Source organism: Manacus candei, unplaced genomic scaffold (genome assembly GCF_025592945.1).
Source record: "Manacus candei isolate 608988 ecotype Guabito, Panama unplaced genomic scaffold, ASM2559294v1 h1tg000002l, whole genome shotgun sequence".
NCBI classification, from domain to species: Eukaryota; Metazoa; Chordata; class Aves; order Passeriformes; family Pipridae; genus Manacus; species Manacus candei.
The window spans coordinates 14,624,137-14,651,878 of NW_026138050.1; the positions used below are offsets into that span (position 1 = coordinate 14,624,137).

Genomic DNA, 27,742 nt, shown 5'->3' on the forward strand with positions numbered 1-27,742 from the left:
GGAAAGGGTGTTTTGTTTGCTCTGGGAGCTGTGTCCAGGCATCTGCTGCCAGCAGGGAAGGTGGCAGCCCCAGCTCTGGGTTAGACAACCAGGTAGGCAGATATCTGTGACCATCTGGGGAGGGAGGGAGTGGCTTCATAAACATGCCACGGCTACTGGGGTCTTGCAATTGCAGCACAGGACATTTTGGGTGGGGGTTGGCCCCAGCCTTGGGTGTGTGGGGACAGCAGGGGTCAGGCTGGATGGGGATGGTGGCACAGGGTCACCTCCAGCATGCAGCAGGCAGAGCACCAGGGCTGCCTCCAGCTCCCAGCAGACCTTTCCAAAGGGTTTTGCTCCTTTTCTCATGATTGGATACGGGTTATTTTCATCCCTGAAATGCAGGGATGCCACCGAGGGGCTGATGTTGTGGAGGGCAACCAAAAGGGACTGTAAACCCCTTGGCTGGTGCTTGAGGAGCTTTGGAGACCTTTGGAAAACCTGCTGGACGCTGCCCTTGATGGGAGCACCCTGAGCACAGGCAGAATCCGGCCACCACGGGGCTCTCGGCAGCACCAGCAGCTCTCCCCCAGCAGTGTCACGATGACAAATGTTTGTCTTTTCCGTCCAAGAGATTACAGCGGGGCCGCTGCCAGCCCCACGTCTCAGTGGGATTGCTGTGTGCTCTGCCAGCAGCGTTACCGGCTCATGATTCACATCTTTGCAGCAGCTTTGGAAGGAAAATGTGCTCCTCGCCAGGCAGACCTTCACGCACATCGAGATGCCACGGTTTTTCCAGACTTTCCGAAGGAAGCCAAGTGAGACATTCCTTCTCTTCTTCCAGCTTTCTTGGAACAATCTTCTTTGATTAGTGAGCGAGACAGATAGTTGGAAAGACAGACGGACAGGCCAGGAATAGGGTTGTAATGAGCAGTTCACATGAGCCCCAGTTGCCGGTGGGAGGGTCCCTCCCTCTGCCCCTCGCTGGGTGGTTGGTGAGAGCCCCTGCTGTTCTCTGTGGTCCCCCACCCCTGCCCTCTTCCATGGTCCCCAAATCCCTGTCCTCCTCCATGCTCTGCGACCTCTTGTCCTCCCCCATGGTCCCCAACCCTCCACCCTCCTTCATGATCCTCAAATCCCTGCCTTCCTCCGTGGTCCCCAACCCCTGTCCTCTGCTGTGGACCCCATCCTCTGTTTCCCTCCATGGTCCCTGACCCCTTCCTTCTGCCCTGGTCCCCAGCCAGCATCTCCTGGGGCGGATTGGAGCAAGGATCTGTCCACCAGGGAGGATCACTCTGCCCTGAGGCACAAAGCAAAGGAGCTGGGGTTTGCTTTGCCTGTTGGGCCTAAGGCACAGGAAGCCAGGTTGGAAAAGCAGCCAAATGACTGAGGCATGGCTGGCAGATCCCGTGCAAGGGATGGGGATAAGGCTGGGGTTCAGGGAAGGAGATGGGACTTCCTGCCTTGCTCCCTGCAGCTGCACCCCCTCAGCCTCCCCAGCCTTGGCGCTCACTCCCACACCAGCAGGAGCAAAAAAAACAAGCATCTCCAGGGAATGTGTTTGGAAAATACCAGGTTTTATTAGACAGGCTGATGTTCAAGCTGACAGTTTTATCCCAATGCACACGATCATGGGCATCTACACAGGCCTGTGTTCCAGCTCCCTCCCCCCCGCAGTGCTCTTGGGTGAGACGCTCACCACCCCAGTGCTGTGGGTGCTTGGGGTTTCTTTGCAGAATGAAAAGGCCTCCTTGCTCCCCATTTCCACTCCCACATTCCCAGAGATCTCCTAAGAAAACTCAGCAAGAGCTGGGCTGGGAACTACAATCCTCTTGGGACTGACAGCCACTTGGAGCCACGGGAGAGGAAGCATCGCAGTGGTGTCATCTCCCCGAGCCAGCACGGAGCAGAGTCATCGTGCGTGGCGGGGAGCAGGGAACAGACCACCACTGCTGAAGCCACTGATTCAGAAAGAGAACCCAAGCACACCATATCAGAGGGGGAAAAAGGTTTTTGCTGTCACAGAGGAGCTACATCCAAGACATGGGCACAGGGCTTTGCATGGGGCATGCAGATGCCGAAGGGAGAGGAAGGGAGGAGAAGAGGCGATGAGGGCTGGAAAATAAAGCAAGAGAAAAGGAAACCAGAGAAAGGATGGGGAGAACAATGGGAGCAGCCTGAGAACAGAGCAACAGTGCCTTCAGGGGCAATCCTCCTTGTGGGGTGGGGGGTCTTTCCCTGGCTACCCCACGGGCTTTAGGGGGACAGGGCAACAAGGACAGAGATGGTGCGATACAAACCTCGCAAATAGAAATGTTTGATGGCCTTTGCTCAATGTGACAGTGACACACAGTGCAACAGCAGGAACAGTGGCAGCAATAGCCTGTTTCTGTCAGTGTTTCAATTCCATTACCTCTTGAGAAAACCATGCAGAGCCAAGTGGAGGAGAGTGAGCAGTGAGATGGAGAGGGACACCGATGAGCAATGGGATCATGTACAAGAGAGAAGGAACAGCAGTGGAGGGGCAGCAGCGCTTGGGCAGGTTTGAAACATCACTTTGAGCTCATGCACTGACTCATGAGCACATCATTTCTCTCCAGGCTGCTCTGGCTGCTGCTCTCTCTGACATTCTGCTTGCCTTCCCTTGCACCTCCAGTCCCTCTGCACTGCAGGCAAAATCCCTCTGCCTGAGCCGGGTCCCTTCCCGTGCTTGGACGTAGATCTGGATCTTGGCTTTATTAGTTCAAATGTAAAGTCCTACCTCAAAGCAGAGGTCAGGAGTGTGGAAGTCCCTCGGGCAGCGTCCCCCCAAACTCACCTGGACTCAAGGGAACCTTTTCTTCGCAGCACATGGGGAATGTGGAGCTCCCACAGTTCTCCTGCCTTAGCTCACATCCCGCTGCACACATGGAGATGTGGGGTGCTGCCCTTCACACCCTTCCCATCACAACACAGCCTTCCATTCCCAGCTTTCTCTTTCCCTCTTTCATTCCTTTTGCCTTTTTCTTGCCTCAGCCAGCACCTCCATGTCCTTTTGTTTCTTATCAAAGGTAAGTCCTTCTGCTCCAGAGGTTTCACCATGGACGTTTGGCAGGAGGAAGGACAAAGGATGTTCAGCAGGTCCAGGGTGGGCTTGAAGGTACCAGTCTCCATCCAGGACAAAAAAATCTACCTCCTGGTTGGTTTGGGCTCGGGTCAGCAGCCAGCTGTGCTGTCCATGAGGGCCAGGTTTCAAGGTCAGCTGTCCATGGGGAACCTCACCCTGCTCGGGTGCTTCCAAAGCAATACTCCTTCAGGACTGAGCAGCGATGCTCAGAAGTGAGCCAACAAATGGCTAAAATGGGAGGAGTTTGGAAAACAAGCCCCAGAAACCTGCCTGGACTGTCCTGGGGAGGGCAGAGCAGCAGGTGGGCAAAAGGGATGTGACCTTTTTCACTTCACAGCTAGTGACCCCCTGTTCCTACCTCCCTCTGTGGAGCACAAAAACATGGGGGTCTGACTGAGAAATCGTCAGCATGGACTTGAACAAGGTCAAACTGCCAAATCCTCACCCTCAGAGCCCTGCTGGTCCGCAGGTAGGACTTGCCAGCGTGGATTTTGAGTTAATGACACTCACAGGCACAAAGTGCCCTCTCCTGTGCTGACACAGGGGAATAAAACCCTGCTCACAGCTCCTTGTGGGACCATCTGCTCCTCCTCCAGCACAGCTCAGCAAGTGCTGGCCGCTCCTTTCCAACCCACTTCCTCCTCTGACATGGACTTCCAAATCCCATCATGGTTACTTGTCTGGAGCTAAAAACACCCCTGCAAACGCCCCTCCTTAAGGTGAACGCCCAGGTGAAGGCTGCAGAGGATCAGCTCAGCTGTTAAATGGAAGGAGAACTCACCAGGTGACCTAGAAGTCTTGGAAAGAAAAACAAGATCAATATTTGCCGAGATTTGTAGCGTGTTTGTGCGAGAAAACCACAGCTGGGTCCTGGCCTCTCTTTCCTTGAGCAGCACTTTGTCCTGGGGCTCCCGGTGGTGCCTGGGTTAGTGTGTCACTGCTCTCCCCTGTGCTCTCATGCCGTGCCCTCGTGCTCGCTCCCTCGTGTCTTCAGGGATGCAGAGGTTGAAATTCCTCTTCACGCACTCTTGGCATCAGTGGAAAAGCAGCTGCTGTTCTAGCTCCCCGTGCATTGCTCATACTTACAGCTTAAACATTGCCTTCTACTCGAAAGAACAAAGGTAAAATGTCAGGAATTCACAGTTTTTATTCTCTTTCTTATGCCCACCCATCTTCCCCTGCCATCGAGGTCAACGACTCAAAGTCCTCATCGTACGGCAGCCTTTGCCAGCGCGGCACTCAAAGGGTTAACAAACCATGGCTTTTTGGACAGATAAGACATAAGCTCATTCACCAGTAGGAACATGTGGACAGTTGGGTTATGGATCACCTTAGGGTTTCCTGTAGCGATTCTTTGGGGTTTCACCACAGCCAGTGACGTCGCAGGAGAGGACGTTGGGCTTCTTCCCCAAGCCGATGCTTCCCAAGAGATCGGGAAGTTCGCGGGTGATGGCCTTCTCAATCTTCTCCAGGAAACACCCTCCCATGTAGGAACACTGCTGAGACAGCAGCTTAAAACTGGTGATGGGGTTGATGCCAAAGAAGTCCTTGTAAGCCTCACGGTTGGGGAGGTCAAATTTGCTGACATTGGTCTTTGCCAGAATGGACTTAAAGATAAAGTACCTGTCAGGATCTTCCACAATGTCCCTGAACACCAGTTCTCCATCGCTAAAGAAGGTCATTTTGTCCTTGTAGGTCTGTAGGTAGCGATCGACCAGGAGGGCGTGGATGCGCACCCGGATGGCGTGCTGGCGGATGAAGGCGATCTTGTTTTCCATCCTGTTCTCAATCACCTGGTTGAGATCCTCCAGGAGCGATATCTCTTCCTTGAGGAACAGGTCTCTGTGGGTTTCCGGGTGGTAGTCGTGGGGCCAGAAGGAGCTAACGTACACCCTGGGTGGCTCTGTGACGTTGATGAGAGGAGCCAGGCTCCAGAATAAGGCGCCGTAGACTCTCATCAGCTCCTGGGTGGCCAGGCTGTCGGCTTTGTTCAGGATGATTCGGATCTGGGACTCGCGGCCCTTCAGCTGGCGAAACAGCATCTCCAGCTCCAAGCCCACGTCCAGCTTCGTGGGGTCAAAGACAACGAAGATGAGATCGGCTCTGTCAATGAACCACTGGCACACGTCGTTGAACGGGTAACCTTTAGGAGAGGAAAGAGAGAAGTCCAGCAGTAGTGGCCGGCACAGGGTGAGTCCCTTCATCAAGAGATAGATAAACCTCGAGCCTGTCGTGCCTTGTGCCTCATTCAGGTTGGATGGGGTGTGAGGCCCAGCGGACTTCTCCTGCAGCCTAGAAACTGTTTCTCATGTGCTAAAACACTTCAGAGATGTAAAAATCCATCTCTGGATGTCTGAGGCTGTGACTACCTGTCTCCCTCAGCTCCCCCTTGAAATCTTTCTCCCTGCTCTAGGCCACAGGTTCCTGCTGCTCCTGTGAGCAGATATTGAATCACAGGATCACAGAATCCTTAAGACTGGAAAAGCTCTCTGAGATCATCAAGTCCAGCCATTCCCCCAGCGCTGCCAAGGCCACCACTAACCCATGTCCCCAAGTGCCACATTCACATAGCTTTTAAATCCCTCCAAGGGTGGTAACTATGCCACCACCCTGGGCAGCCTGTGCCAGTGCCTGACTACCCCTTCAGCAAAGAAATTTTCCCAAATAGCCAACCTAAACCTCCCCTGGCACAACTTGAGGCCATTGTCCTGTCTCTTGTTCCCTGGGAGCAGAGCCTGATCTCCACCTGGCTCCCCCCTCCTGTCAGAGGGCTGCGGAGCAAGAAGGTCCCCCCTGAGCCTCCTTTTCTCCAGGTTGAACCCCCCCAGCTCCACCAGCTACTCCTCATCAGACTTGCGCTCCAGACCCTTCCCCAGCTCTGTTCCCTTCTCTGGACACACTCATCAGCCACATCATTGCAGATATCCAGGTCAAGGAGCACTGCTGATCTGTCCTGGCACCCCAGGTGCTCTGGGAACAGACTGGTGCTTGTCTGGGCTCCTCTGGAGCACCAGCCATTGGCCAAGCCTGGCTCCAAGGGTGACAAACAGGGCATTAACCGGTCAGCTGAGGTGGACAATCAGCAGCCCAAGGAGTTCTGAGGAAATAACAGTAGAAATGTCTGCTCTGTGTATGTTCCCTAGGTCTGAACTGCTGCTGCCACAGCCATGGGCATACAGACATCACCATCCCCTCCAGTGCAAGACCCCTTTTGTGGCCCAGGGCTCTTCCCCATTGTGCTTCAGCCACCTTTGTCACCTCAGATCATTATGGCATCTTTTCTGGGCTCCCCCGGATGAACCCAGTGAACCCCCACCTCGTTCTTGCTGCTTGCGGTTTTCGATGATGCCCGGGGTGTCCACAAAGGTGACTCGCTCCAGCAGTTTGTGGGGCACCTCGATCCCTATCAGCTTCTCCAAAAAGTTCTGCCCAAACTTCTCCAGGGGCGAGAAGGATCGGGCGCTGTCAGCAGCCATCACGATGCCCTCGATGGTCTTCAGCTTGGGGCCGTGCATGATGACAGTGAACTCGGAGGTGGTGGGTTCTGCCCCTGTGCAACAACGAGAGGAGCAGCAAGAGGTGTGAAATCCATACCAAGGTTATGGACTCAGCAGGGCTGGCCTGAGACTGGGAGCATCACAAACATCAGGAGCACTGTGTGCTTTCCAAGAGACAGGGCAGGGCAAGTAGCAGGACTGTGAAATTCCTGCCCAAACTTCTTGGGAAAATGTCAGTGGGGCTTTTCTGTTTTCTGTGGGGGCTGTTTGCTCTGGAAATGGCCTGACTGCATAAGGTGCCCTGGGAAACCCCCTCCCAGGAGCCTCATTACCACAGCACTGAGGTGGCCATGGGCATCTGCTCTCGGCTGTGAGAGGACATCTGTGGGAGCAGGGAGGAGGGGAATGACTTTTCTCCTGGGAGGGTGAATTATCTGGCTCCATGTGAGGAGGGATGAAAAAGGCAAGTTGCCTTTGTGATGTGACTGCTGCTGTAGGGGTTGGGAGACTCATCCCTGAGGATGTTGTGGGAGAGACACCTTCCTCCACCCTGGGGAGTGTGACAGGCCTGGGCTGTGATGGGGAACCTCTCTCTGTGATGGCACTGCAGCCAGATCCCAACGTCCCTGCTGTGACAAGGGGGATCAAAGGCACGTGGCTGGGAACTGTTGACCACAAGGTGTGGAAATGCAGAGCAGTGACTGTGGTACCTGTGTACAGCTGGTAGGGAGTGTTGTCCAGCCCCAGGAGGTAGTTTATCATGGAGGATTTGCCGACGCTCCACGGTCCCAGGAATAGCACCATAGGCTTGGAAGTGATCTCCCCATCTGCGGAGAGGGGAAATAACAAGAGGAAGTGAAGGAACAATAGCCGCCGCCGCCGCCGTGCCATTAACTCCCGGCTGGAACGAGCATCCCATCCGAGAAGCGCGGTGGTGCTGCCGGGGCAACAGCCGGCCCTCGGGGGCCACCAGCCATTCACCAGCCAAGGCACTGCCCAGCGCCGGCCCCGGGACGTCCCGTGCTCTGCGGCAGAGCCCACCTCGCTGCCTGGCGATCCCCGAGGTTTGGCCTTTCTACTACGGAGGACTGGAAGGTCTTTTAAACCTCGCCTCGGTTCAGTCCTGGTTTAGCCGGGGTGAGTCTGGGGCTGGCTGCGGGCTGGGGGGTTGTTCGAAGGCAGCCGCCGCAAAGCACGGGACGTGCCGAGGAGGAGGCCAAGCCTGAGCCAGGAGAGCACCTCGTGCAGAGGGAGCTGCTGTGGTTTCAGGAGCTTCGGGGCTTGGTAAGCGCGGTGCAAGCCTGGTGTCAGCTGCCTGCAAGCCTTTCTTCCGTATCCTCACAGGGATCTGCCCCCGGGCCGTGGCTCCCAACCCTCTGGCCAAACAGGAGGTCACACTGGGTGTGAGTCGGGTGTGAGGCTCCAGGTGGGTGTGGGGAGGGCAGGCCGGGCAAACAGCCCCACTTTGGGCTTGGGGGAAAGACAGGAGGAAAGTGAATTATAGCCCCTATCCCAGACTCTTCAAGTTCAGCAGTTTTCCCCAGGAGGCTGGTGATGTGCCCACAAAGACCTGTCCTCATGCCATGCCATGTGTCCAGGAGCACAGAGGTCCCTGGACACACACAGCCAGTGCCCCCCCAGGACCAATCCCTGCTCAAATGGGACTCTGGCAATCAGCCTGTGACCACAGTGCCCAGCCCCCCCAGCCCCCAGGACACTGAGCAGGCAGTCAGCAGAGCCAGAGGAGGCCCCGGCCTGTGCCAGCCCCCGAGCTGTGCCCAGGATAGCCAGGAGACTGATGGACAGCTCAGGTCCAAATCAGGCCAGGAATGGAAGTAAAAACTGGGTGAGTGAGTTCTCATTGGTGGGAACCAACCCCATCCTACACTCAGGATGGGGGAGGGTCCATCCCATTGCTGCCAGCAGGACTCCAGCCAGAGGATGGGCTGGATGACACCAGAGGGGCTGGGAGCTGCTGTCTCAACCAGAGCTGAGCCTTCCACCATGACCCAAGGCGAGGAGATACCCTTGAGCTGTGCTACCCTCGGCACCTTCTCTTCATCCCTATGCCTAAGGCAGAGCTATTTTCCCTGAGGTAGCTGAGAGACCCTGCTCCTCCATGGCTGCTGCCCACACAGGAGCCAGCAGCTTTCCATAAAGCCAGGGATCCATCTTCAACATGGGGGAGGCCACAAAGTCCCCATGGTGCTGAACTCCTGCCCCGAAGGCACTGGAGGGCACTGCATGGCAGCTCCACACTGAACCCATCTGACCATGGGCACAGGAGCTGGGCAGAGTGTTCCAGTCTCCCCCTGCCCTCCTGCCCATTGCAGACCCACTATGTCACCACCAGGCAAGGGAATGGGCTGGGGACATCTCTCCATGGGGCACTGCTGCATCCATGCAGCTCAGCCCTCCACCCCAAAGCAGGGCAGCACCTCCAAAGCAGGGGATGGACGGCCTTTTCTGCTGCCCGCTCCCTGCCTGCAAGCCACGGGGATCCAACCTTGTCATCTCACACAGGACCAAACCAAATGTTGAAACCTCAGACTTTCATTATTAATCATTCCTTTGCCTCTCTGTCGCCGCTGCTCTGCTTGCTTGCCAGCTGTAATCGGGTTTCAGATGGTTGTTAGTATTATTATTATTATTCCCCTGTGATGTTGTGCCAGAGGTTTGGGGTGGGTCCCCATGTGCTCTTTCATAACACGTCCCTGGCCAGGTGTGGCTGTGTGAACGTGGGCACCCGTGAGCTCCGGCTCCGCTGCACGTCCACCCCTCTGCCAAGGGGCAGCCCCTCTGCCAGGTCACCCTCAGCTTGTGGAGCCCACCTCTACCCCCGTGGGCCGGGTGGGCAGTGCCGGGCACTGGGTCCTTGCAGCTCTGCAGGGAGCGCAGCAGCTCCCAGGACAGGGGGCCATGTGTGGATTCTCCTGCCGCTGCCCAGAGTCTGCGAGAGCAGGGAGCATCTCCCACCCGGGAGGGTGTCAGCCTGGCATCTGTCCCTGCTATGTCCTCGCGCCGTGTCTGTCAGCAGCAATTTGGGTCACCTTGATGGTCCGGACAGCGGAAAAGAGCCAGAGCCCGCCGGAGGCTGTGCTGGGACGGCGGCAGCTCCAGCACGGCGGCTCTCTCCAGCCACCCTGTGGCTGATCGCTCCCAGCTCAAGCTCAGACGAGCCTCCAGCTCATCCCCCCGCAGAGCCTGTGTCTGCTTGGGCTGCTCAGCTCTGGGGGTTGCAGAAAATTGCAATTCCAATTTGCATGCCCAGGTAGCTTTTCTTTCCTAGAGCAGTGGCTTTCTGGGAGGTTTTTTCCTGTGGCAGTGCCAGGCTGCCCTTTGTTAGGAGCGTTGCTGCTCTGGGGCAGGAGACTAGATGGCTTAGAGCCCCTTCCAGTGACTAAAGGGGCTCCAAGAGAGCTGGAGAGGGATTTTGGACAAGGGCCTGGAGTGACAGGACAAGGGGGAATGGCTTCCCACTGACAGGGGCAAGGTTAGACGGGACACTGGGAAGGAATTCTTGGCTGGGAGGGTGGGGAGGCCCTGGCACAGGTTGTCCAGAGAAACTGTGGCTGCCCCTGGATCCCTGGAAGTGTCCAAGGCCAGGTTGGATGCAGCTTGGAGCAACCTGGGCTAGTGGAAGGTGTCCCTGCCCATGGCAGGGGGTGGAATGAGATATCTTTAAGGTCCCTTCTAACCTAAGCCATTCCATGGTTCTATGATTAACACTGGGCCAGATGTTCCCTCTGCTTGTCCTCAAGCCCAGCAGAAGGGCCTGGTGCCAGCTCACCCCCCACGTGCAAGTCTGTCCTGAGGATTCTGGGCAAAGCAGAGGACCTGGAAAAACCTCCTTCCTCTCCTGGTTGAGACTGAGCCACAGACACAAAGGTCTTCTCTGTTCTCAAACCACCCAGGAAGGCTGAAACACCTGGAGAGAGTCTCTCAGCATCACCCACACTACCACCCCATCCTTGAACCACATACACCAGCAGCCACCCTGCCCATGGCACAGATCCTTGGAGGGCTGGCCAGCTCACTCCCAAAGCTTCAAAATCCATGAGTATCCTCAAGACACGTGTGCCCACAGATGGAGGGATGAGCCAGGGTGGCTGCAGATGGCCTGTGCCTCCTCCACACTGTGCCCCCCCCGTGCCCACACCCACCCAGGCAACCTGCAAGTGCCCGAACCAGAGATGCAGATAAGGCAGCTATCAGAATATGCTATAAATACCCACAGCCCTCTCTGCTGCTGGCACACTGGCACAACAGGAAGCCAGAGGCTCTCCAGGCCCTGGCAGAGCTCTGCCAGAGCTGTATCCGTGTCCAAAGGAGCCCAGTTCAGCAGGGTCTGGCAGTGTGGCTGTGGGGCAGGACAGGAAGGACAGAAGATGGGATTCCCCTGCTTGTATCTCAGCAGGGACATTGTCCCCGTGGTGCAGCACGGGGACCCGGGGAAGGGCTGGGTGTTGGTTGGCATTTCTTGGACAGTCTCCCATCTCCTGCTTCTCCAGCACACCCAGAGCAGGATAGGCAGGGAGAGGAGCCAGCTCAGGGGGGCTGAGGCCGCCGGGCAGGGGCCAGCCCGAGTTACTGGGACAGCTGCAGCTTAAAGTGCAGCCAGGAGGGATCAAGGGTGGGCACTCACAAAAGTTTCTGTGTGCAGGAAGATGAAGGGTGGGAAGAGGTCCCCACTATAGTGTGGGCTACTGGCTGGGCTCCTCCAGTTATGCAATGGATGAGAGATCAACCTATAAGTCCAACACATAGAATCATGGAATTGTTTAGCTTGGAAAAGACCTCTAGGATTATCAAGTCCAACTACTACCCCAGCACTGCCAAGGCCACCACTAAACCGTGTCCCCAAGTTCCACATCCACATGGCTTTTAAATCCCTCCAGGGATGGGGACTCCACCTCTGCCCTGGGCAGCACCTGACCACCCTTCCAGTGAAGAAATTTTCCCAAATATCCAATCTAAACCTCTCCTGGCACAGCTTGAGGCCATTTCTTCTTGTTCTGTCCCTTGTTCCCTGGGAGCAGAGCCTGACCCCCACCTGGCTCCCCCATCTTGTCAGGGGGTTGCAGAGCCAGAAGGTCCCCCCTGAGCCTCCTTTGCTCCAGGCTGAGCCCCCCCAGCTCCCTCAGCCATTCCCATAGGGCCACCAAAAACTGCCATGGCCAGAGGAATATACAGAGGAATATACCCAAGAGGGAAATGGCCTGGGCGAGGTGGGAATTTCAGGAAGGAGGGGGCTGTTGGGACGTGGAGTCAGGCTGGGACAAGTGCAGCGACACAGGTACCAGGCTCTGGAAGGGCTGGGAACACTGGCCCCAGTGAGTGCCACGGCATGGCGGGTGCTGGGTCTGCTCGGTGCCAGGGAAGTGTGGCTGTGCTGAGACAGCTGCCTGGGAAAGCTGCAGGCAGCGGGAGCTGAGGCAGCGCCGGCAGCATGCAGGGAGCAGGCAGCGATACCAACCTGTGGCCGAGGAGCCCAGGGTGCGTCCGGGGTAAGCTGTTAGCAGGGGACACGGGGAGAGAGAAAAGGAAATGTGAGTCCGAGGAGGGAGGCAGCAGCCTGGGCCTGGCCCAGGAGAAGGAGGGAGCTGGCGGCCACATTCCCAGCAGGAGAGATGGAGTTACAGCCTGTGAGCGACCTGCAGCTCCCAGAACAAGCGCTGAACTCATCTTCCTGCACGACGGGGATGTGGCTCGGGGTGTCCTGCACCCCAACCCTGTGCTGCTCAGAGGGTTATTGCCTTCCCCAGAGGCGTTCACTGAGCACACGGAGCCCAGCCAGCCAGGGCTAGGACAGCCACCAACCTGGCAAGTGTCCTGGGGTCATCTGTACCCCACCCCCCTGGCTGGTGATGGCAACCGGGAGGTCATTCCTTACAGGGGGACACTTGCTAATTAGCACACATCAGTAATTAGGTCCACCAGCATGCACCACAACCTGGCATGACCTCACAGCAAGCTTCCCTTTGCCGGACTGGGAGATTCCCTGACCCTCAGCTAGGGACAGTCCCTCCAAGCACAGAGTTGGACCCAGCTGGAGCGTGCCTGCATCCACGTGGGATGACTGAGCGGAGAGGCGGGAGGGTGGCAGGCAGGGAGAAGGAGATGGCATCTGCCAGGCTTAAGCAGAGGGTGTGTGGGAGCTCTCTGGGATGCACCCTGACAATTCAGAATTGATGGTGACAGTCACAACTCCCCCAGGACAGGTGACACTCAATTCCATGGGTGTTTTCACATGTTGTGGGGAGCAGAGGGGCTCCTTGGATTACACTGCTGAGAACAGAGCCGATGGGAAGGGAGACAAAATGGAAGGCTGCTGTGTAATGGAGGGGCGAGGGTGCCTGCGATGGCACCCCTCTATATTGGCTTACAGCTCCAAAGGTCACACATATTCCGTGACAGTCCTGCCTTGCTGCTCTCCCAGCTGTCCCACTCTTCCCAGCCAGCTGAGCCAGCAGCTCTGCAACCTCCAGCCTCCCCCCTCTTATGGGTGGGCACAGGGGTGGGGGCATCTCCCTCCCTGCAGGGACACCAGCGACGGAATGAACCTGCTCAGGACAGGGGCACCGTGCAGAGGAAGGGCTGAGAGGGCTCCCAGGGCGTCCTCACCTGCCCTGCAAGGTCAAGAGGGCTCCCCGGGCCAACCCTGTAACTAATGTGCAGGTTTCTCTAATTACACTGCTAATGAGGGACTGGGACAAGCTGGATCCGTGGGTATGAAAGGCAAACTGCTGAGCTGGAGGTTTCCAGAATGGGGTTGTGAGTGCCAGGGTATGGCTGGGCTGTCAGAGATCCTTCAAGGAGTTTGGTGGCCACTGAAATATTTTGGAGGTGAGGTTGTCTCACAGCTGAGCCAAGGACTGCAGGCAAGGCAGCATCCCTGTGCCCTGCCCTGGGGCAGCACTGGGGTGGCATCTGCACCATGATGGTGCTGTGAAGGGCACAGGGGTGTGTGCTGGGGGCTGACCCGAGAACTGTCAGCCCAAGGGGTGGCTGTTCCTCATGGTGAGGTGGAACAGACCACGGAGCATTGAGGTGAGGCTGTGAGGCACACCAGGACCTGCTGTCTGAGGTGAGTCCTGCTCGAGAGCTGGGTTTGAGAGGGGCTGGGAAAACACAAGGGTTAGTGGTTGTTTCCTCAGGAGCTGAGAGGGAGAAAGGCAGTGGGAACCTAAGAAACAACTGCTTCCTCCCCAAAAGGGAACAGGGGGGTGGCTGCTTGGGCATGGGATGTATGAAGGGCAGGGTTGGATGCCCTGAGGGCTGGAACTGAGGCTGGGGGCTGTGTCCTCTGGCTGCGAACAGCAGAGTGAGGGTTAGAGCCCACCAACTGCCCGTGTAACCCCAATTGTCCTCCTAAACTGTGTCCCAGGTTGAGGTGACAGCAAACGCCACCAACAGGGACCAGAGCACCTTGGAGAGGAGTTTGGCATGTTGCTGGACCAGTGAGCTCCAGGATGGAGACAGGAGCAGGCTGTGGGGGTACATGCTGGGGTGCCAGCCCTGTGTTCCTGGTGCTCCTTTCCCAGGCATGTGGCAGTGTTGTGCTGGCTGTGCCAGAGGACAATCCAGCAGCTGTGGGGTGACAGTCAGGCTGCAGCAGGACGTGTTGCTGTGACCCTCAGTTACTCTCCCACATGGCAAGTGAGTCGTGGTCCCCAGCCACTGGCACCAGTATGGAGCAAGGCAGGTGAGGGCACAGCTCGTGTTCTATGAGACCCACTCCTTCCAGAATCCCATGGTGGGTGGTGGGGGATGTCCAGCATGCTCTGTGTCTTGAGGGGACAGGATCTGGGTTAGTGGTGAGGACTGTACAGCCCTGTCCCTGCCCCATGGGCTCCCTGTGCTCCCCACTGGCTCCATGCTGGAGATGGGCTGGCTGGGTAGGGAGATGTTCAAGCCTGTTTATGGAATGTCTGACCCAGGTTTAGGAGCTGCAGCGAGGATGCTTGGAAAACAGGGGTTCTGCCCTACAGGGATGTATCCCAGGGGTTTGTCCAGCTGAACATAGGACCTCTGTGCTGGTGGAGCAAGTCCAGCTGTAAAAGGCAGATCTGTGGGGAGGGTGTACCCTGGTCCTGCCTCACCAGGAGAGAGGGTGTGGCTTCAGGTGGTTGGGCCTGGAAAGCTGGGGATGCAGACAGAGCTGCAGGACATGGAGGACAGCTTGAGGACCTTGGCAGGGGGTGGATGTGGGCATGAAGCACTGGGTCACCAGCAGCAGGGACTCCAGCATCCCCTGCATGATCAGAGGACATCTGGCCTTGGCTCAGGACAGGGGCTGGGTAGGGGTTCATGGGAGAGCTACCCCAGTGAACAGGGACCTCAGACTTAGGACTGAGCCCTCTGTGCTTGGAAAGTGAGGCTGCTTGTAGTCACAAGAGCTTTTTATACCTTGTGAGCTTCTTGGGGCAGGGTTTCCTCTTCTGGAGGGACATGTGTGTGGCTGGGCTCAGCCCACACCATGCCAAGGGCCACAGGGACCTGCTCACCCATCCAACGTGCCTGAGACTGCCAAGGGATGGAAACTCCAACGCTCAGGATGAGTGAAGGCTGTGGAGCTTGAGGGATACCGTGCCCACATGGCTGTGTCCTGTACCCATCAGGAAAGATGCCAGCTCCAGCCACCCCCAGAAGGCTCATCCCCAGCCTTGAGAGGTCCTGAGCTTCCTTGCCAAGGCTGTTTCATTGGGCCATGATCTCTGCTTGGCAGGGGGACAGGGCATTGATGTTGAGCAGGTGGGGGACCCAGAGCAGGCAGGGCTCAATGCTCAGCCCACACAGATGGCCCTGACAGCAGATGGGCTAAGGCAGATGCAGGAAACCCCGCCACTGGGTTCACTAGGGCATGGCCTCTAAGCCCAGCATGTGCATGGACTTCTTGGGAAGCTGCAAAGGAAGACACACTATCCGAGGCTTTCCATGGTCTGCTCTCTGCGCTGTGATCTGCATCCCAGGGACCTGGTGGTGCTGGAGACCCCAGTGCCCGTGGCATTACCTGTGATCTCGTGCTGCCTCAGCTCGTTGTATCTGTAGGAGTGCTCCAGGGGCTTGATGGAGGAGTGGTAGATCTTCCTCAGCCGCTGCAGTACTCCTGGGGGGGGAACACATGGGCAGGTGAAAGGCAAACCCCACGGCCCAGGGGGAGTCCCTCCCTGGGGCATTCCCTGCAGGAGGGACATTCCTGAGGGTCCTGAGGGTGGCTCAGCTGTGGATCAAGAGACTTGGCTCACAGCTGAAATCTTGGCCAAGCTGATCCCAGTCACACATTTTGCCCAGAGAAGCTGTGGCTGCCCCATCCCTGGAAGTGTCCAAGGCCAGGATGGATAGGCCTTGGAGCAACCTGGGCTACTGAAAGGTATCCCTGACCATGGCAAGGATTTGGAATGGGATGCTCTTCAAGGTCTCTCCCAACCCAAATCATTTTAAGATTCAACGATTTTGATGCCTGCTAATGTTTCCTGCTGGGCACTGTCCCCATCTGCTGCCAGCAGCTGATGGAAGGAACATCCCTTCTAAGTGCTGTTTAGCATTCAACACCCACAATCCCAAAAACCCCTCCACCAATGTGCCAGGGCTCCCTTAAACTGGTCACTGGAAAAAAAGAAGGACCTTTTTCTACAGTATCTCTTATCACTGTCTTACCAGCCCAGACCACTCACGGGACCTGCAGAAGAAATCCTTAGAGTAGCAAAACCCCAAAAATAATTGGAATAAAAATCCCAGCCCTTTGTTATGAGCTGCCCCAGGTTTCTCTGGGCAGAGATGTGTCTGATTCGCCAACTGCATCTTGCAGCCTCTCTACCCTCCTAATTCTTGCACACCCATGAGACTGTCTTTAAAATAGCTAAAATATGCTAAGCCAAGAGCAGCCAAAGGGCAGCTATTGAAGATGTGGCATTACTGGACCTGGAAGAAGGAAGGTTAAAATCAAAACACTCTAGGGAAGGAAAACCCCCTCCGTGCTCTTAGTGCAGGGTGGTGAGGAGCCTGTCCTGCAGGGACGGTGTGGGCTGAAGGAGCAGGGTGTGCATGGCTCCCTCACCTGAGACATCATCGGCAGGTTTTTCCTCGTTCAGCTTGAGGGTGTTCTCCAAGTGGGACCGGTCACGCTTGGTGGGCTCGCTGGCATCTTCAACCTCTTCTGGAGGGGAAAAGTGAGAGACCTGTTATTGCTGGAGGGCAGAACGCACATAGCAGCTCACGCAAGCGACCGCCGGGGAGAGGGCGTGGGGAGCACACACCCCCCGAGCCCATGGCGTGGGGAGCACACACCCCCCGAGCTGGTGGCATGGGGAGCACACACCCCCCGAGCTGGTGGCGTGGGGATGTACACGCACACCCCGAGCTGGTGGCGTGGGGAGCACACACCCCCCGAGCTGGTGGCGTGGGGATGTACACGCACACCCCGAGCTGGTGGCGTGGGGAGCACACACACCCCGAGCTGGTGGCGTGGGGATGTACACACACACCCCGAGCCGGTGGCATGGGGAGCACACACACTCTGAGCCCGCGGCGTGGGGATGTACACACACCCCGAGCTGGTGGCGTGGGGATGTACACACACCCCCCGAGCCGGTGGTGTGGGGATGTACACACACACCCCCCGAGCCCGCGGGCGCGCCGTGCACCGCGGCAGCCGCTGTCACCCTCGGCAGCCGCTGTCACCCTCGGCAGCCGCTGTCACCCTCGGCAGCCTCTGTCACCCTCGGCAGCCGCTGTCACCCTCGGCATGCCGCGTGCCTTCCCTGCTGCACAGGCTCCTGGAGGCTGCCAGGGCTGTGCCTGCTGGGGAAGCATCGCGGGCAACTGCTTGGCTCCGAGGAGGGGCCGGCCGCTCCCGGGGAATGCGAAGGACGTGCCTGGGAGGTACTCCCGGGGTTGGGACGCGGAACGAGCCCGTGGCAGCTGCTGCCCGACGGGGCCCCGGCGCTTCCCCCGGCGGCTGCGGCTCCCCCGGGGCTCAGCCTTGAGTGCAGACCCTACGCTGACATCTCTCTTTGCCCATTTCCCCCAAAAACTATACATTGAGCCAGGATTCACGAGGCTGGGGCTGGCTCTGGCTCCTGGGGGACGGCCCAGCCTGACGCGTCCTGGCTGCCTCGCCTTTGCCAGCAGGGCCATTCCCTCCCAGTTCTCCCACCTCTGCCTCCATATCACCCTGGAGCCCTCTGCGTGGTGCCCTGTGCCTTGTGGCTCCATCCCAGATGTGGGGAGCATGAAGCAGCTGCCTCCGTCCGGGGAAGGCACCTCAGTGTCCCCAAAACTTGGAGATAGAGGTGTCCTCACCATGGAGGTGCTGGCACACCAACAGCCTCCAAGAGCTTTTCAGTAAGGGGAGCTGGGTTGAGCTGTAATGGGGGTTTGGGGACAGGGCTGGGGACACCAGGGCCAAGGGGGGCACCACCAAGCCATGGGACTGTGTTGAGCATCTACAGAGCATTGGGCTGAGGAAGACCTTTTGACTTGCCAAGTGAAGCCACAGAGACCAAACTGGGCTTGCCTTTTGGGAAAAATGGGAGGTTTTTTGAGCTGGCACATTAGTAGATGAAAGAGAAAAAAAGACTCAGCTGGGTCCGAAGGTCGCTGCCCAACCTGTGGGCCAAAGTCTACAAGTATTTCTAGGAAATCATGGTGGGGGGTGTCCCTTTTCCTTAGTTAGCCTTTCACTGATTGAGCGGGGCCAGTGCATTGATAACTCATTGGCCTGGATTAGCTCTTCACACCTTCCCTATGAGCCAAGAGCTGGTGGAGAAGAGACCCACCATCCTGGGAGCATCCTGCCCCTGCACCGAGCTGAGGGTCCGGAGGACTCTGCAGGTGGAGAACAAAGAGCCTTTAAGATGCCTGTGGGTGCTGGAAGGGGCCTGGGGCTTAAAAATCTTATCCATGTCCACATCCCTGGGAAGACACCATGGCCTCAAAGTGGAGTGAGGGGAACATCAGCCAGTTTTGGTGCTCTCTGCCGAGCGCCCGCACGACGGGCACCTGCGGGCTCCTGCTGCGCCCTGGCTGCCCACGGCTGTGTTAGGGGCAGGTGGGGAAGCACAAGCGTTAGGACAGGGCCATGCACTAGGCGAGGTTTAATGTGCCAAGCTCAGCTCCACCGGGGTCGATGGTAGGTCACTCTCGCCGCTAGAGCACACCCACAAGAAAAGATTCCAACCTATCTGGCTGTGCTGGGGCTCGGCAGCAGCTGGGGGGGTGATGGGGCCCTCTGTTTCTGCCAGTGGGGGATTGTCTGCAGGGGGGTCTTCTGCCACTGCTGGGGGGTCTTCTGCCACTGCTGGGGGGTCTTCTTTTGCTGGTGGGTCTTCCACTGCTGCTGGTGGATCTGCTGCTGGCGGGTCTTCTTCTTCGTCCTCACAGGGTGGGTGATGGCAGCTGGCAGGGCCATCCTTGGCTTCTCCCATGCCAGCAGCTGCTGGTTTGCCATGGCTCTCTTTGTCGGAAGTGCTGGCTGCTTCCTTGTCACCCTCTTCACTTTCATTCTCTGACCTCTCACCATCTTCCTCAGATTCTTTCTCCTCCTTAGGATCTCCCTCCTCCTCAGACTCTCCCTTGCCTCCATCTTCCTCAGACGCCCCGTGTTGACCTTTGTCAGACTCTCCTTGCTCATCATCTTCCTCCGAGCTCTGCTCATCCCCTTCTTCTCCCCCCTCCAGAGCAGACGATCCTCTTGGCTCCTCTGTTTCCTCTTCCCCAGGCTGCCCTTGCTCCTCAGAGCCTCCTTTCTCCATGCCAGGCTCCTCATCCTCCCGGGCATGGTTGGCAACTTGTGTGCCAGACCCGTGGATCCCTCCATGATGTGCTGCCATGGCATCCTCCCCTGGGCTCTGTCCCTCCTGGCCCTTCTCCTCGGTGGTCTCCTCTGTCCGGCTGTCCCCTGGCCCCGGGCCCCTGCTCAGGCTCCACGCCGGTTCTTCCTCCCCCTCTCCACGTCCCTCCTCGGCGGCGCCGGGCAAGGAGGCGTTGGCAGTGCCACTGTCTTGCTCCTCCTCAGGGCTGCCATCAGCCACCTTCTCCTCCAGCCGGGGCTCTGTGGCTGGCAGGGGGCTTTCGGCAGCACCGTGGTCCGTGCCGGGGGCGCGCGGCTCTAAACGATGAGAACAGCTCGGTCAGTCTCACCCGCGCCGGCACGCGGCTACTGGGGCACCCACCGACCCCTGCCAGCACGGGGGGCCCTGAGGGAGGAGTTGTGGCTGTTACCAAGAGGTTTAAATTCATCCCCAAACCTTCTCTAGTCCCAGCTCAATTTTCTGTCCCCGTCGCAAGAAGTTGGGCGCAAAGATGAGTTTGTGGGGCGCAAAGCCGAGCTGGCAGGGAGCTCTGTGGCTGTGCTGGCTGGGGCTGCCACCCACCACAGAGCACTGCAGGAAGGTGGCAAAGCAGCCCTAAAAAAACCAGGGGAAAGCAGTAAAAATAACAGTTCTGACAGGGGCTGTGGGCACTTGGCAGGTTAAAAGGGTCCTTCCCCAGCCCTGACTCGGGAGAGCATCACACCAGCCATGGTGAGTGGCAGGGTGAGAGGGAGGAGGAGGAGGAAGGAGCTTCCTGGCACAAGGAGCTTCCCAGCACGGGGTCCTGCCTTTCCACAGGCAGGGACTGACCCCGGCTGCAGGGCTCGGGAGCTATTTATTGTGAGTGTCCCTTCACTAGGAAAGCATCTGCCTCGCCGTGCCGCTGGCGGGGACACAATGAGTTTGTTCTGTGGCCCGGGAGAATCCATCTGTATTTTCCATAGGCTCCAACTGCAATTTAACATTAGTCAACGGGTGCCAAAAATAAAAGATCATGGCTATACTGTCTCCATTACAAACAGTTGCTGCTAGTCTAAATAATCCCCCCAAACGCCCAGTGCCAGGGGAGCATTTCAGAGGAAAGTAATTCCTTTGTACACCAGCTGGCAAGCAGATGCCAAGCAAGAAAAAATACCGTCTCCACCCAGGCTGCGGGAGGGGAGCGGGCAGTGCTGGGCACAGGCAGCCCTCTGCTCCAGCTCCCACGCCGTGTCCGTGCAGGAGCCGTGGGACAGTGTCCAGTGGAGCATCAGCAGGACCTCAGCAAAGCTGGGGCACGGTGACTGAGGACGGGAGGCTCAGGGCTGGGAGCAGCACAGCGCCAGCCCCAGAGCACTCAGCCCAGTTTGCCCTGGCTGGGATGCTGGGTGGGTGGTTGTATCCCCACTGTGCCCGTGGGGCTGTTATCTGGGATCGGGTGGCACTGGGAGGCTCGTGCCATGCCAGCAGTGGGCACTGGGAAGGACAGGCTGCCCCCAGCCTGCCCGCATTCCCAGCAGCTCTCAGCTCCCTGGCACGACAGAGCCGCCGCCGCCGCCACGGCTCCTCACCGTGCCCAGACCGGATGCGTGGGTCACCCTGTTCCTGCCCCCGCTGACCTCCCTGTCCTTTGCTGGCACACGGCTTGCAGGTGCATCTGGGCTACCAGTTCAGCTCCCAGATGGAAGGAAGATGGGTGGTGGGCAGCTCCCACCCTCCTCCCTCCTCCCTCCTGCCCTTGTCTTTCAGGCAGCACCTTCCCCTGGGACCCTGCAGGCGCTGCTTGAAGGGGAACATCTCAGGTTTGACCTGCAAAACCCTGGGTGGCTGAGGGCCAACATGCCCCTGCCTGGCCCTGATGGTCTGGGAACCAGCCTGGGTCCCTGGAGGGTCCTCTAATCTGATGGGAATGGGGATATTGTAAGCTTGGGCCCAAAATAGCTGCTGACCTGGAGGGCTGGAAGAGGAGTGATGGTCCAAGTGGAGAAGGGGGGCAGGACCAGGCAGAGGAGACCCTGCATGTCCTGAGGGCTTTGTCTGGAGTCTGTGTGTCTCCTCTGACCCAGAGGGGCCATCACCCACCATGGCCAGGTGCAACTGCAACCCCAGTGCCCACCACCAGCCATCCCTTGGAGGAGAAGGGAAATATCCCCCAGGCACTCCGACGGGGATGTTCCTGCCAGTGTGCTGGTCATGGGCTTTTTGTCCTGTGACCTTCAATGTCTTACACAAAGTCCCTGTCCCCTCTGCACCTCCTGTTTCCCCTACATGGTCTCCCAGTCCCTGGTGGGGTGAGTTGTGCTGACCTGCAGATGGCCGGGCAACGAGCGTGAAATGGGCCGAAGGTTACGGGCTTAACACCCTCCGTGCACCCGCCGGGGGCTAAAAATAGGGCAGCAGCAACTGTACGTGGGGCTCAGGAGGAGCAGTGGTGAAGCCCCAGCCCCCTCGGCCGCTGGCCCCGGCCCCTCACCCTGCTGTCAGCCAAGGGTGACGTCCGCCCCTGGGGGCCCCCGTGGGCTCCGGGAGGGGACAGCCACGGTGTAAAGTGACACCGGGGCTCCCTGTGTTCACACCTTGCATTGTGCCAAGCAGATGGGTGGCTTGGGAGAGGAGCCCTCGCCCTGCTCCCCTCAGGGACCTGACCTCCCAGAGGATCCTTGTCCTGCACTGCCCCTGCCACCCCCAATCCTGTCCTGGGGGGCTGTCAGCTGCCTGGGGACCCTTTTCCCGGCAGTGACAGCAGGGATGGAGAGCTCACAATGGGACTCTGTGTGCCACAGGGTGCCACAGCTTGTTTGCACCCAGGAAAAGCCCATGAGGGAAGGACAGGGATGGCTGCTGGAGGCTGAACATCACGGAGTCCCCTCCATCCCTGCGCGGGGACGTACAGAACGGCACAGACCTGGTGCCGAAAGGGATCCTCCAGGAGGACAGTGAGGAGGGACTGATGGGCACAGGTGGCCCTGGAGGGACACTCTCCCCCTCCAGCAGAAATCAGAGCCTCGAGCGTGGGGCCGGTGATGGCAGGGAATGGCTTTTCACACGCCCCCTTCCCCTGCCTGGATCCCAGCCCCTGCAGCCCTGGGGTATTATCCACTGGCTCCTGCTAGTCCTGTACTCCCCACATCCTCCCTGTGGGATCCTGGGGGGACCTTGCACTGTCCATCCCTGCCTTTGTTCTGAAAAAGCTCTTTGAAAAGAGCTCTTTGAAACCTCGTGGAGAATGACTGCGCACAAAGTCTGGGACTTCCTCGGATTTTCCACCTGGACCTGCTGCAGATCCCCCCCCTTTTCCACCAGACCCCATTTCATGATGATGTCCTTGCCCATCAGGTTCTGTGAGGTCCCCATGGCTTCTACTTGGGATTGAACCCCTGGTGCTCCTCTGGCTTGTGGCCCGGCACCAGTTTGGAGCCAGCCAGGCCAACACCTTCAGAGGGAAGTGTCCCACAAGGGCTCAGGCAGCCTAGAGGACACAAGACCCTTGTGCACCCCAAAACCCAGGATGCCCAGACACATCATCACATCTCAGAGGCTTCATGATCCCAAAACACCAGCATAAAGCAAATATATTCCAGTTTTTTCAATGCAGATAGAGGTCTAGGAAACAGCTTTGTCAGACTAATTGGCCTCATCTGTGCAGGAGATTTTAAGTGTAGTCCAAAAAAGTTATAAGTTGATTTGATTTCTATAAAGAGTTGGATAGAACCGCATGATATTTTGATTAGAAAATGGTAAAAAAACCTCGCCAGGATCTACCAAAGGGATTAAAACCAGGCTTGAAGCTTTCTAAATATAGGGATGAAAATGGGGAATCAATGCTGCGGGGTGTTTATTCCAGTCTCCCCACCCTAAAGATCTGGAAGGAACCCTGAACCCCTGACTTGCAGAAGACAGGAAGATGAGGGAGGTGGGAGATGAAGCACCTGCTGCTTCCTGGCCGAGGAGATCTGGGTCTGTCGGTGAGGAGACAGCCCGGAAACATCAGGTGTTTTGGCACAGGCAGATGTCACGCTGTACATTGAGGAACATCAACCCTTGCAGGGTCTGCAGCCCAGGGAAATGCTGAGGGACCTGAGGGACATGCTGTGGCACAGCTGGGGATGGAGGAGGGACTTCCAAGAGGTCACACTGGGCCTGTCCCCAGGCCTCCAACCACGGGAGGCTTCACCAACCCATCCCAGGAGTGTCCCCTGAGGAACACGCTCCATGCACTCAGGGCCAGCCTTCCTCAGTGAAGGAAGGCTCCCCATCCCTCTTTGGGTCATCCCAAGCATTCTTGGTCACCTGGGCAGCCCTTGGACTTGCCAAACTGGACTCTAATGCATGATGACCTGTTTTCCCAAAGGATCCTCAAATCCATGGGAATGTCTGGGCAGACACTGCCTGGCGGAGCCAAGCAGGGATACTCAGCCCTGGGGGTCTCACCCGGCAGCAAGGGGGACTCCAGCACAGGGACAGGGTCACACAGCTCTGAGCCCTGTCCCATGGCATGCCCCATGTGTGGGGAGGGCTGACCCACGTGCCTGGCTGGCACCAGGGCTGTGCTGGCACTGCCAACCCCCATCCTGGCTCGGGGTGCCCGCCCGGAGCCTCCCCGGCCCCGCCGGCAGCCCCCACCGGCACACGGGCTCACAGCTTCCTCCAGCTATCACTTACAGGGGAAATGTCCCCGTGGGCTGAAAATAGCCCAGCAGAGCCCTGCTATTCCTGCAGAGCCCAGGGAACAGGCAATTCCATGAGTGATCTGGTCACCCCGACCTGCTGCTGGGCTGGGGTTTTGACACCCCGGGTTGGTGAGTGGGACACGGTGGGAACGTGGAAAGAGCATTTTCCCTGGGCACAGCACAGCCCTCCCAGACCAATGCCACCTCTCAGAGACCTGCTGGTGTCCCTGTACCATCAAGGCCATGCACAGGTGAGCCTTCTTGCTCGACTGAGGCAAGGGTGGCTGATGGAGAGGGTGTCCCAGCACAGCCAACCTGCCCAACATCTGCTTTGGTTTGTTCAGCCAAACAGCTTGGGAGTGAGATGGGGCACCCACAGGGACCAGGATCTCCTCCAGGTGTGGCACCAGGGGTGTGACAGGGATGCAGGTGGCACAAGCACCCAAAATCCATGGGTGCCTAATGCACCCCAAGCCCCTTGTCTCACTGCAGCCACCCAACACCAGTGGTGTCCATGGCTGTGCCAACGCTGGGGAGTGGAGTGAGTCCAGGGGGGTGTCACTGGGACACAGCTGTCCCCACCTCTGGGGACGCTGGTTATCATGGGCAGCATTGGCCTGGGATGGTCAGGGTGGGGGGTCTCCATGGGTACTGTGCCTGGGTCCCACAGTCCCACTCCCAAGATGTTCTGTCCTGGGAGGTGGGGCCCACCGTGAAGTGACACATTCCAGATGGTGGAGGACACCCCAAGGTGACACATTCCATGAGATGGTGTATACCCCAAGGTGACGTGTCCCGGGTGCTGGGGAACAGCCCAAGCTGCCATGAGGACGTGGTGATGGAGCTCATCCCGAGGTGACCCGGCTGACGAGGCTGAGGCGGGATGAGGACTCCCGGGGTGATGGCCCATGCTTGCTGTCTGTGCCAGCCCCACAGTGCCTTGCAGGAGGACACCATCGTGCCACGGCTTTCCCCAGTCCCTCTCTCAGCTTGGAGGCAGTGATGGCATTGCCATCCCACTCAAATCTGTGCTGGCTGTGGGGTCAAAGGCTCCCCAGGGCAAAGCTGCCAAACGTGGTGTCTGGGCACTGCCCTGCCAGCATCCATGTGGCCCATTCCCAGTGGCCACAGGGGTCACCCGGCCTGGGATGGCCGAGCTCTGCCCGAGGTGTGAGTGCAGGAGGAAGAGACCTTCCTGCAGGCAGGAGTGGATGGAGCAGTGGGGGAGTGCCCTCAGCACGAGCCACCTGCAGTGGGTGCTCGTCCCTGCTGGGGCTTCTGGCCATACTGGGGAGCTTTGCCAGCCCTGGCCACGTGGGCCATGGGTCATTTTGACTGGGACTGTAGGAGCACAGGCACAGGGCAGTTCCCACACCTGGCCTCTGGGAATGGTGACAGGGTCCAAGCGGCCCCAGGCATCACTAAATCCCGAGGACCACGCCTTGCCATGACGCCTCAATGAAGGCCTTGGTTCCCCATTGGACTCCCCCACCCTTCTCTTCGCCAAACAGGGAATGAATGGAAAGACATGGCCTAGAAACAGAAGAAACATCCCCCACAAGCCACTTCCTGCACTCCAAAGGACCTGGGTCCAAGAGCCTGGCTTGGCACCAAAGGAAAAGCAAAACTCATCCTGCAGATCCCACCAGTCCCTGTGGAGCAGAACCATGGGCAGGTGCCACTGCTTACAGCTTTTTTCCAAACCTACAGGATCAGAATAAATTATAGGACCTCTCAATAAGCAGGAGATGCCAAGTGTGGGGACTTGGGGGGCTTCAGCCACCCCTTGGGGACCCCAGGGGGCCTCCTTTGAGAGGGCCATGCCAGCCTCCATGCCAGCCTCAGCACAACCAAGACCTGGGCTGGTGGTCACCCACCATGGTGACAGCCCCCAGATGTCCCACAGGGCCACCAGCCCTGCCAGAGGTGCCACCTGCCACCAGCTATGCCCATAGAGGTCCTTTCCAACCCCCACCCACAGGCCTGACCGGTGGCCCCATGGAGGTCACCCCAGCACTGTCGGGGTGTGTCACTGGCCCCCAAGCCCATTCATTCCCAAGAATGGCCCAAGATGCCCTTAAAAGGCCAGGACTCGGCGGGGCGGGGGGTGCCGGGTGCTGGAAGGCGGCAGCTGCGGGTGCTGGAGCGCGGGGCTGCGGCGGCGCGGGGCGGGGGGGCGGCGGCCGGGGGGGCTGCAGGGAGCGCAGTGTCCCCTTACACGGCTGTTTCCATACATAGCCGCCCCCCTCTCCCGGCTGCGCGGCCGCCGGAGCCCGGCCAGGCAGAGAACCAGCCCAAATTAACTCAAGGGCAAGCAAGGGTACCGGCGATGCCACCGCACCACGCGGCCCCAGGGACACCCGGCCGCGGATCGGGGTGCTGAGCGGGGATGGGACAGCCCGGGGAAGGGGGTCCGGGGTCATCAGAGATCCTCAGAGCCCTGGCAGCCCCCCCCCCCAAGTCCTCACAGTCCAAAATCAAGCCACCGTGGCACCCACAGGTGACACTGCCCCCAGGGCATGGTAGCAGCAGCACAGCCCGTGCGCCCACCCTGACTCCATAGGAGGGACCCCAGTCTGCACCCCCGCCATCCCCTCCTGTCCCTGGCCCCCCAGCACGTTTTGGGGTGACTCTGCAGCCCTGGCAGAGCTGCCAGGGAGCCCAGCCGGCTGTACCCCTGCCGCCCTGCCCTGCTCCCAGCACTTGGGGACAGGCTGGGCTCTCCGGGCACCCCAGAGCCTCATCTGCACCCTCAGCCCCACAGGCACCCACAGTTCTACCTGGACCTGCAGCCCCACAGGTACCTGCAACCCTGTAGGGCACCCACAGCCCTGCACAGGCACCTGCAGCCCCGTGGGGACCCCACAGCCTCCTTGGGGACCCCCAGCCCCATGGGCACCTGCAGCCTCATAGACCCACAGCCCCATGGGATCCAGCATCCCTATGGGGACCCACAGCCCCGTGAGGACCCCATAGCCCTGCAGGAACTCACAGTCCCATTGGGACCCACAGCCCCAAGGGATCCCCACAGGCACCAACAGCCCCATGGGGACCCTACAGCCCCACAGGCACCCACAGCCCTGCAGGGACCCTCAGCCCCATGGGGTCCCCACAGCCCCATGAGGACCCCACAGCCCCATGAGGACCCCACAACCCCACGAGTTCCCCAAAGCCCCATGGGGTGCCCACAGCTCCAAGGGCACCCACAGCCCCACGGGGACCCCATAACTGCATGGACACCCACAGCTCCATGGGGACCCCATAACCCCACGGGCACCCAGAGCCCCGCAGGTCCCCACAGCCCCGTGGGGTCCCCGCAGTCCCACGGGGTCTCCACAGCCCCAAGGGCACTTGCAGCCCTGTGGGGACCCCATAGCCCTGCCAGCTCCCACAGCCCCACGGGCACCCTCAGCCCCCGGGGGTGCCCCCAGCCCCCAGCAGCCCCCCAGGCCGGTGTGTGGCTGTACCTGCGGTGCTGAGGAGCAGGAGCGAGGCCACGCAGCAGCAGAGCAGGTTGAGACCCTTCATGGTGGCTGCCAGGAGCTCCCTGACGCTCGCTGCCTCTATTTATACGGCGTCGGCGCGGGGCAGGGCAGGCAGGGCAGGCAGGGCAGGCAGCTGCCCGCACAGATGCTGCCGCCGCCGTTCTTCCGCTCCCAGGGGCCCTCCCTGGGAATGGGGACAGGGACGGGGATG

The 27,742-nt window shown here is 58.9% G+C and overlaps 1 protein-coding gene across 4 annotated transcripts; it reads right to left on the reverse strand.

The window, feature by feature from the left end:
• Positions 1–1,535: 1,535 nt before the first annotated feature.
• SRL (sarcalumenin) lies at positions 1,536–27,622 on the reverse strand. Of its 4 annotated transcripts, XM_051780538.1 has the most exons (8): positions 27,514–27,620; positions 18,764–19,693; positions 16,643–16,741; positions 15,596–15,691; positions 12,059–12,094; positions 7,293–7,409; positions 6,402–6,635; positions 1,536–5,228 (listed from the first exon to the last, which is right to left on the reverse strand). In XM_051780538.1, exons 1-8 carry the CDS (start codon positions 27,572–27,574, stop codon positions 4,417–4,419), a joined length of 2,385 nt encoding a protein of 794 aa, XP_051636498.1. In that variant the 5' UTR covers positions 27,575–27,620; the 3' UTR covers positions 1,536–4,416. The 4 variants fall into 4 exon arrangements, with proteins under 4 accessions (XP_051636498.1, XP_051636512.1, XP_051636507.1 ...); XM_051780552.1 differs by lacking the exon at positions 18,764–19,693 and having other exon boundaries at positions 27,514–27,622; XM_051780547.1 differs by lacking the exon at positions 12,059–12,094.
• Positions 27,623–27,742: the final 120 nt, after the last annotated feature.